The 11108-nt window shown below is 38.6% G+C and overlaps 1 protein-coding gene across 1 annotated transcript; it reads right to left on the bottom strand.

Annotated features, from left to right (window-relative positions):
• Positions 1–1131: 1131 nt before the first annotated feature.
• On the bottom strand, positions 1132–11108 carry kctd7 (potassium channel tetramerization domain containing 7). The gene is made up of 4 exons (XM_069672755.1): positions 10803–11108; positions 8708–8877; positions 5225–5403; positions 1132–4156 (listed from the first exon to the last, which is right to left on the bottom strand). The coding sequence occupies exons 1-4, from the start codon at positions 11106–11108 to the stop codon at positions 3780–3782; spliced, it is 1032 nt and encodes a 343-aa protein (XP_069528856.1). The 3' UTR covers positions 1132–3779.

Raw genomic sequence — 11108 nt, 5'->3', positions numbered from 1 at the left:
GATAAGTAACCCTTTAGTTTAACAAAATCTAGCAACACCAACATTTGCATGCATAAAATAGCCACACAATAGCCAAAAAGCCACTCAGAGGTAAGAGTGGGTTCAAAATTTAATTTGTAATTAAGACTTTGATGTCGACTTTAAAGCTATGTATAAGTCTTAAACTGGGAAATTTGTAAATTGATTTCTACATGAAGGCAGCAACAGAGCATAAACTTTCCAAACTCTCTTTCTGTTACTATCCTACAAAATTTAGACTTTTATTCTGAAAACACGGTAAGATATTCACTTATTTTGACTCACTCAGACTGCTGACGAGTCTAAACTAAAACTAAACAGCATCACAATATAACAGCCACAAGTCAAACAAAGTTCTCATCACACTCAAAGACACACAAAAAATGCCAGATAGGCTAGAAGTGTAAATGCTAAAATCACTATGCTAACCTGCTCATAATAACAATGCTAACATGCTGACTTTAGCTTTACAATGTGTTATGTGCATGTCAGCAAATGTTAGCACGCTACACCAAACTAAGAAAAACTGTAAGCACAACTATATGTATAATACCTGCTAAACATTAGCATGTTAGCACTAGCATGTTAACTATTTACTCCGGACTGAAGGTGAAGAAAGTTTGGCCACTTATTTGATAAACTTTGAAACATCTGTTAATTGAGACCAAGAGAGATGTTTGGGAATGATCACAACTTCTCTTCTCCATTTAAATAATAAGAATGATATCAATCAATGCAGCAGAAACGGAGATAAAGACCTTTTATTGCACACGTCCTGCTTGTCAAAATATAGCGCCTACTTACCCACAATGCACCAAGCCAACTTCAGTATGTTACAATGACTGTATATAGTCTACTATGGTATGTTATGCTAGTATCGGCTAATGTAGCCCAAACTTCTCGTCTCAAACAGAGACGAGGAGACGGCTACAGAGGTCTGGGCTGCCCGCTTCTTTCTAACTGCATACCACCAGATTTTGTTTCGTTGTTGTCTTCAGCCCCAAACGATGCTACCTCAGGTGACATCACTCGAGGCAGCAGTCCTTAACACCTGTAAACAGACTTGTTAAGAGTACACTTAGTGGAGTTTCAGAATAAAACAGGGACACAGTGTGAAAGCGATTAACAATTATTTTTAATTTTACCATAAATAATAAAAATGACACATCTCTTTTTCACTAGAAACAAACTAAATCCAAATATAGAACTACAGCTTCCTAGAAGCTAACAGAAACAGATAAATAACAATATAAAAACATTAAAAACATTGCATACATGACTGTAAATAAAGATTAACGGTGCCCGGAATAAGAATGTAGCATCACTCCTGCATAATTTAAAAAGTAAAATAAAAAGCATGTTGTCTTTCTTAGGAAAGATAAATAAAGTTGTAGTTTTCTATAATTAATAAATATGGAATTGTTTATCTTATACTTTCACTTGAGGTACCACAAAATATATATATATATTGGTTACAATCACAAGGTGCTCAGACTTCATTATCAAGTACAGTAGGAGAAAACATTAAACTTAGCTTTGACACTATATCACAGCTTCAGTGAACATAACGTGGAATAAAAGTTGACGTTAACTCAGAATGGTTTACTTTAAGATTCTTTCTGCGACCATGAGTCATTAACATTATTCATCTTCTAAACAAGACTCCAAACAATGGACAAGCGTGTAAACAGCCGTATTTCTGCTATAACATCAAATTTGCATCAGTGTGAAACAAATTCAGCTACCTTCAGTCCCCTGTAACCTAGTAAAATGAGACAAAATCTTTACCACTCTAGCGTTCTCAGATCTTTAAAAACACACTCCTCTTACGGTTGCATAATTAAAATATACTCTGTTTATCCAAAAGGAACAGGCTCACAGTTATTCTGCATCCTGAAACAAAACTTAGGCCTAAAAAATACAGATTTTACTTCCTTTACTTACTTACAATATTTAATATTTACTACAAGGTCTTTTTTTCCGAATGTTGTTTCTAATGAGAGCTGATCTGATTCAATCACATACTGATCCATGTTAGGGCAAAGCTTGTCTCATAAATTAGCTATGAAAAAGTGAATGTAGTAAATAAAATAATGTATAACATATTTCAAATATTACTAGAAAATGGGCAGAACTGGCTTTTCAATGTGATATATCTCACGGCTCTAATGTGACAATCGTCTCAGACTTTTTTGCACATTTTTGCACATTCAGATTTAAATCGAACACTGTCTACACTGATCAGCAGCCACTTAAATCCTTCATCTACACTGGATGCATTCAGCCACAGTGCTACCTTAGTGTTTAGATGGTGTTCACTCACAGTCCAACACAGTCACCATAGTTACATCCAAAAGTCTGACATATAAAAATAGATTTAAAGACTGAAAACAACCCTTTGTTTGATGGTAGTGCAGGATGGTTTAACTTTTGAAAGAGGAAATGCCACTTCCTTTCTCTTACACATGAAAAGTTGTGTGCGTAGGCAAAGTACGCACAATTTAACTCAATACATTCAAGCAAAAACTTGGTCTGGTTTATGTTTGCAAACATAAGATTCTACTGTTTAGCAGCATTACTTAGACTTAAGGGGATAATGCTAAATACAAGTATAAACAACCACCAAGAAGCTCTGTGATCTGATAACTCCAACCACTTTGATTATTTGACCCCATGCCTGTTGTAGTATCAACGATAATACGTTCGTTATCTGAAAATACATCATCATTAATGTAAGACATGTTGTTGTAATGATTTTCGTCTTGTCCAGCGCTCTTCAGAAAGTAGCAAATGACTTTGACCTACAAGTCTCAAGGTGGGAAAAGCCCATACATGTATGTTAGTATTCCATCTTTGTGATATATGGCCACAGTGGCAGCTGTGTATGAAAGATTGATTCTGTATGTAGACAGCTGTATCTCTATTGTTAGATATGCAGGCTTCCTGCAACAGTGTGCTTCAGTCATGATTTTTAATCATCGGTTTTCAAACAAAGATACTTCAGTTCAAATCACCACAGCTGTCTACAAAAGCAGCATAAAAGCTGCCCTTTCACTCGCACTTCACAAACATTGCTGTGTCTTTGTATTTCTTCTTCAATTTGCACGTAACTATAGTGACTGTGCTCCAGGCTCTGAGCGCGGCAGAAGCCTGACTAATCAAACAAACACTGTGCCTGAACACCTCGAGTGAGGATACTGGTGGAGATAAAAGTTTGAGTTGCACAACTAATAAATACGGCTGAAATGGGCCCTAAATGCATCCTCAATCACATCATATATGAGTAGACCTTTATACAACTTTATGGATCTTTACATAATAACTTAACGCCAGACTGAACAGCAGCATTTCTCTGCCCTCCTGGTTGAAACTTTTAGGCTTGTTTGTGTGGTTAGTTGTACCCACACCTACACCCAAAAGTGGTGTCATGAGGTCCTGGAGTTCACCTGTATATCACTGGACCACAGGTGTGGAGTTAAACCACTGGACTGCAGCAAACAGGATTTTAGAGGCTTTCATTGACCTGGATTCTACTGGAAAGTGTTGACATTTAACTTGTTTGCTTCCTAGTGTTTTTTTTCTACAAGAAAGAAAAAATATATATTTTAGGGAAACCCAGGATACTTCATGAGCATGATTTAAAGGGTCACATCAGCACAAAATATTGGCAACATTAATATAAAAACCAATATTGGCCAAGTTTTAGTAAAAATGGAGCATCTTCCCTTCTGCCTTTTGGTCGTGGCTGCCTCCCTCCAGCTTCACCACCATGTGATCTTAAACTCATAGATGGGCCTCTTGCAGTAATAATGGTTGATAAGGTGCTTGTCACAGACGCCGATGCACTGCTGCTCGGCTGTGATGCCACGCTCGGACAGGTCACTGACGATGCAGTGCAGCAGGTCATAAACGTCCGCCACCGCCTCCCATGGTCCGAAGGAAACGTCCACCTCGCAGTGATGCTCAAAGAGCTTGGCCTCGCTGTCCGAGCGCTCAAAACGCAAAGAGTTAAAAAGAGGACGCTCGTAGGGTGTGATGGGCATTTCCTCCTTGTAGACGCAGATCTTCAACTTGGCAAAGCGCGCCTTTTTCTGCATGGCCCTCAGTTTGGCAATCTCCACGATACGCTCCAGATTTTCTGAAATAGAAACAAGTTTCAATGAAAGACTTACATTCATGTTTTTCAGCTGCTCAGCAAATTAGGTGTTAAATGGACGTAAATCTTCACTTAATAGAATCATGGTGAAGTCAATACAAACAAACCTACCTAATCAAGATGTCTGTGTATGCCATGTACTGTCGGGGTGACCCACCCACACCCAACCTGCTCCATGTTTGCAGTACGCAGCCTTGCAATCCACATCAGTGTGAGATTTCACAGTTTGTGAACATTAATTAAGCTGCCACTCAAAGCTGTTCGTCCACAGAAACTCGGTTTAATTTTTAGGTTCTGAGCTTTAAATGCTGTTAGGTCATTCAATTAGGATAAAATGTCGTTGAGCAACAGACAGTTTTAGACTGAATCACCTCTTTGTCCATTGAGCAAGTAAAAAGGAAACCTCAGGCATATCTAACTCTTACAGAAGAGTCAGCTCAGTTAGAGACAGATACAATGTTTGGAGAGTTCACAAGCAAATACTACACTGAAGAAAAAACAGCAGGCCGGATATCAGATTTCTTTCTACTTCATGCTTTCTACCTATCATAAGTCTAAGGCTCAGCGACCCCTTGATGAAGGGCCCTATTAAAGGAGCCGCCGGGCAACCAGCACTTGTCAAAAGGTAGTTGCCACAGGGCCTAGAAACTATTCTGGGGGAAACCCTGGATCCATATCCCTGATGTCCACTGCAAAGAAACTTAAACAAACAAAAAATATTTAACGGAGACGCTGCTTAAAACTCCAGAATCAGCATCAAGATTCAAAGTCTTCTCGGTATCAGAGTAATCCAGTGATGGTTGTCTATAAGCACATGGGTACACTGTAGACAGGAGCTGCTGATATCTAATTTGATAGTTTTGATAGTGCCGAATTTGCCAAAATGTGAACAGAGACAGATGTAGGAGAAAAAAAAAGAAATAGGGCACAAGACATAGCCCACAGCTAACTCACTGGCTCCATTGTCCGTGTACTTTGAAAACCTCTGCTAATAGTGCTGAGTTGTGTGAAAAGAGTTAATGAACATTTAATGTGAGGCAGACAGATTACCTTTGTAGTAGGGCAGCAGATCGAGGAAAGCTTGTCGGACTTTCTCCCCTGTGAGCGGCTGCGTGTCCTCCAGGCTGTCCAGCAGCGGGCCGATGGAGTAGTACTGCGCCTCCCTGTGCACCGCTCGCACTCGGTCCCTGTGAGGAAGCTCGCCTTCTCGGAGAAAGTTCAGGATGTCCCTTCAGATGGAAACAGTGTCATTAGAAGAAATCCACACAAAACTAGATTTCTACCTTTTGAATCAGCTTTGACGTCACTGATGTCACCTTCAAAACGCGGGATTGCGCTATTATTGCATTACTACATGACAGTGTGTGTGGCCTTTTTCTCTGAAGATTCATACTATCAAACCTCTTACACAATTTGATACTGTTTGTGTTACAGACTCCTCCACAGCAGAAGAAAATTACTCATAATAAATGTCTATTTTTATCCCTACTTGTCTTTATACTCTAGCTATATGCTCAAGTCTGCTTATCTTTATTGTGCTAGTTTTTCTGTATTTGAATCCTCCTGTACATTTGCTCTCTTACTGAGTAAATCTACTGAAACCTACAGAAAGCTCGACTCGAATCCTTCAACAAACGTGGCCAATTAAGTTGATTTTTTTTCTGCTTCTCTGCAGCAGAACCTGGCAGGCTTATAGACGTAGAGAATAAAATGCAGAAAAAATACAGAGAAGTCCTGGAGGAAAGGCTGCTGCAGAGTACAACACAACAGCAACTTGCAACAAGATTTATTCTCCACCAAGACAATAGCCTCAAGAACTAAGCTGGCTTAAAGCATCAGTATTTCTGTTCCCCAATGAGAAGTCCTCCTCTGGGTGTCTGAGAACATCGACTAGTGTTCTTTATATTTATATTTATCTTCAGTCTCTCATTCTGTCAGCTCCTTTATAAATCTTTAATACACTGAAACACACAGGGGATGGACCCAGAAATGACCTTACTAACCTCAGCCCATTTCTTACATAAGCCCGACATCTAGACTCTGTATGCTGTTGCTTTTAAGCCACACCAGGGAGGTGAAGTTGGTCAAGTTTGGTCAGGAGTGAAATATTTTATGCAGTTTTGTACACACTCTAAAGTCACCAGAGGATGAAGCCTGCTGACTTTGGTGATCCTCTGACTTTTCCTCTAGCGCAGTGGTTCTCAAACTTTTTTCAATACTGTACCGACAGTGAAATATGTTTCCGGTTTAGTACCTCCTCACCAGCTCAAAACATTTTGGTAGAAGAAAAAAAGGTACAATACAGTGCTGCAGCATCACTGTCTGACTGTCTTGATTCTTGTGTCTCATTCAATATAAAAAATGACTGTGATCAAGCTTAAAAACATAACAAACATAAACTTAAGAGACAAACACAGCTAAAGAAAGGGCAGCAAGGCATAACAAAGGTAAGTAAAACCAAATATTGAACATTATGTACTGTATATACAAGTAGGGGAAAAAACTGGTTAAGTAAGTAAACATGTCTATACAAATATATTGTTCAGTAGATTGTAAACAAACGCAAAAAATGTAAAGCATAAATACTGAAACTGTACACAGCAAGTAGACGTGTGTACAGCATTAACTGCAGATAAAAAGAAATTATTTATGCACAAATCTCCGCAAAGTTATAACATTCCCATCTGCCTCAGCTGTCGTATGTGTTTAGGGACAATATTAGCATGCTAACACCGTGATATAAGATCAAACACTCAATCAATCAACTTTTATTTATATAGCGCCAAATCATAACCAAAGTTATCTCAAGACACAAAAAGAGCAGGTCTAGACCGTACTCCGTACTTTTAACAGGCAGGAACCTCGAGCAGAACCAGACTCATGTTGAACAGCCATTTCACATCGACAGATAGATAGATGATGGATTGATACTTTATTGATCCCGAAGGAAATTCAAGGAAACATGGGGCTAAAAACAGTAGGCCTCAGATTCGTTAGCATGCCAGTGTCAGCCTCAACATCCGAGCAATAAATCCAGACTGAGAACAAAGGCATGCAGAGGGCATTCAGCCCTCTAGTAAACGGCCGGCAGGACAGGAGACAAATCTGCAACGTGCGATTACAATCTGCAATATTGTGATAACGATATGAAGTGTTCAAAGTTCCAATGTTCCAATGAAAATATCTTTGGGTGACGTTCCCATTTATTGTTGAATGATAAACTAGACAGAAAATGATTACTGTTATGTATGGTTAAAAATTATTATCATAAATCCAATACTGTTACATTACATGTTGCGTCTTACGGTTATGTTATGGTGAGAACTATGTGTTCCCTCCACCTATGACCAAGTAACTTCCATTCACCTTTGACCTATAAACACCTGACCTAATCGCTTGACCAGTTACACCAACACAATACACACCCTAGTGGTCAAAGTGAATCAGTCCATCAACATTTACACAAAACTATTAACAAACATCAGAACACAATAACCCATGCTAAATTGCCTCCTAGGGTGATAAATAAAGAAATATTAAAGAGTGCATCTTAGCTAGAACTCTTGGTTTCTACGTCTAAATCCAAAAAGCTGTTTTTCACCACTAAATTGACACCAATTAATGAGCAAGCAGCTGATAACAGCTTGGGCTTCATCTGATCCCATCAAAATGGTGTGAAAGCATGGCCATTATACCCAGGGCCCCATCCAACAGGGGAAGTTTTCACATGCTGAGTGAGAGGCGTTTTTGCATCAAATATATTTTCGTATTGCGATAAATTCAGACTTTTGTGATGTGTTTTTTGCAATAACGATGACATTACGATTTACTGAGCAGCCTGACTAAATAAACCCTGATAATGGCCATGATACCAGTAGCTCAGATGGCTGCTGGGATAACCCACACAGGTCGTTATTTTTAGTTGCACCTTTTCAGTCGGTTTTTGCAAGCTCACAACTTTGCTTGCCTTTTTAACACCTCCATCATGCAGAGCAACACCCTCTTATAACTAAAGCCCACTGTGTTACTGTGGAGAGTATTGGCAGCTACATACATCACCAAATCGTAATCTCATTACAGGTATATCATTATCTTATTATGACAGCCGATAAGCAGCAGGCACAGAAAACCCTCAGATGACGGTGAAATAGATATGTAAATAAGTTTCCAGCACTGGCAGAAGGCAGTTATACTTTTTTCCACAGAATGCCTGACTCATAAATACCTTCTGTCAGTATAGTTGCTTATCAGCAGCTTTAAAAACACTTACAGATTGCAGAGTGAGCTTTTTTTAGGAACAAAATGTTATCTCCATTCCATTTACATACCTCCCTGTCTAGCAGATAACGGTCCTGTGCTAAAATGTTTGTCATACTCAAGATAACCCAGGAACTTGTATATAGGGAAACAGTCTAAATAACAGCCAGATTAAATCATTAATTTAATCCTCTGTTGTCTGACAAAGAATCAATAGCAAATCTATTGTTGATATTTGTTATTTTAATCATCCAGCTCAAACACAAGGCAACTCACCCAAAATAAGTTCCATCCCGATCGATGAAATAGCGTCCGTCAGCATCTTTGGGGATGTAATGACGCCCGCTGAACATGGCGGCCAACATGGTGTCATCGAATCGCCGCAGAGTGGACAGGCGAGTGGTGAAAAATGTGCCCCCGACATTCAGAGAGATGACCTCTGGAAACTGGAAATTAAAATTAAGATTAAAAGCGGTAAATAACTAAATTAAAAGCCTTCAAACATGATGGCAGACTGTCAAGCTTGTTACACGCAATAGTGTTTAAAAGAAGAAGAAGCATTAACAAAATCTATGCCTGTGTATTTAAGGTTTATTTTTATTTTATCATAAAGTACTATAAAGGCCTAAAAGCATTTTATAGTTATAAATTCTTTTATAGTTATTAATTCTTTTAAAAGGTAAGATGTGAAAAGGGGCCTACTTTTGTTATAATAAATATTTGAATAAATAATACATAATTAATGATATATTTTATAGTTGTTTATATAAGGGTTAATTGTGAGGATGGAGAATCTTTTGCATGGGTGTCGTCATATTGACTTGGTGTTAATGCCATGCCTTTTAAACAGTCAGCTGTTCAAGCCAAGTAGTTATAAAACCACACCACTAAATTTGACATCCTATTTGTCCAGAGGAAACATGAAATGTACTGAAAACATTTCAAAATAAAGTTTAAAAATGTGGGAACATTTTTATTTATTTTCTAGGTGTGTCATCCAAGTCCATTTTTGTGTTTTTAATTATTAGTTTGTTTCAGGATATGGAGACTTCAATGGTCTTGGTTATCGTTTCATTATCTTAAAAATACATAAAAGAGACTGTGGTGTTTAAATATTCATTTTGTTCTGTATTTAATATTGTCACAACCATTACTGGAAGAACAGGTATTTACGTCACTTTTTTGTGTTTCCGTGAAAATAAATGTAGGTACACAAAATTATTTCCTACTTTTCACATATTGTTTTCAGGCAACATCTTCCTTCTTTTTTTAAATATTATATTCGCAAATATTTCTAGTAGTGTCTACAAGCATTCTATGGGTTTCTACAGGCCTATTTTCAATTACAACATGTTATTATTGTATATGTGCTTATACGGTTCCTCCTAGTTAATTGAATTGTTCTATTGGATTGCACATATCAATTTACAGTAGTTCCAATCTTATTTGTTTACAATTGGAAGATCTAATTGACCTGAATTTGAATGGATGCCACAGAGGCTCACCTGGCACACTCTGCTTGGTGGGCTATTCACAGGCTATACATATAAATAAATGGTACAGAAGCTGTTTGGCTATATTTAATTTACATAATAAAGGTCTGTGGAGAGAAATGTTGATTAAGTAAGTGTTAAACAGTTTGCAGGAGTCTTTTTCTTCACAAATTTTAAGTTTAAGGTCAATAAAGTATATAACCACTAGGATGCACTGTATTGCAACCATGCTAGTTGTTACAGTGGAAGTAGTGGATAGTGTAATAGGGTGTAATAATGGACTGCATCCAGTCAAATGACAAGAACAAACTAAATTTCAAAATATGTTGATTTAATACCTCTTATGATAATTGAAATATCTCCAAACAGCCTGTGAGAGGAGGTATGTGGTGTTGATCTGCAGCCAAGACTTTACTGTCACAGAAATAAGAGGATTATTCTGCTGTAGCCATGTTGTGTACATCCATGAGCAGGCTGGACATATCACATGCTGGCTCATTAACACAAGTCATGTGACATAGCTGCCAGCCAATTATCAGCTCAACCAGCCTTGGACCCCTGTATAAATAGTTAAATACAACGTTGGGATATTATGATTTGTGCACAGGGTCATAATTATTATCATAGTTATATAGGAACTTGAACCTCGTGAATTTGACCGTTACTCAGATGTACTTGCTAGTATGTGTGCTCCATCTATCGACTACTTTCATGGTCTTTTTTGGGCTGTTCATGAGTGATAAATACTGTGTTTAAGTAGCTACAAAAGTATGAATGCCATTTAAGTTGTAAGCATTTTTTGTCACAGTTTGGTTTGGTCTTGTGTGTGCAGTTTTAACATGATTTTCCGTTTGAAACAGATAGTTAGAGCGGCCTACCTCCTGCTCCTGTGTGTTCAGCGAGGAGTGAAGGGGCTTGCTGAGAGTGAAGTTCGGGGCTGGGGAGGCCGGCTTTCGGAACTCGTCCTCCGCAGAGTCCGAGCTGGACATGGCATCGCCCGGTTTCTCGGTGTCACCTGCGGCCGAGAATACCACCATCACTCTGGGTAGTGGCAGCGTCCTTCTCTCCTGAATGAACCTCCTTACCCGTGTAGTAGCGGCGGGCAGTGGGCTGAAGGACAGAGACTGGCGATCCCTGCTGCAGCCATCAGAACCGTTGGAACCGCTCGAGCCATTCTGCTGCAT

The sequence above is a fragment of the Semicossyphus pulcher genome, unplaced genomic scaffold, assembly GCF_022749685.1.
Source record: "Semicossyphus pulcher isolate SPU_LCO1_2020_fin unplaced genomic scaffold, fSemPul1.0.p SCAF_10, whole genome shotgun sequence".
In the NCBI taxonomy this organism is placed as follows: Eukaryota; Metazoa; Chordata; class Actinopteri; order Labriformes; family Labridae; genus Semicossyphus; species Semicossyphus pulcher.
This window is presented reverse-complemented; position numbering and strand designations above follow the sequence as displayed.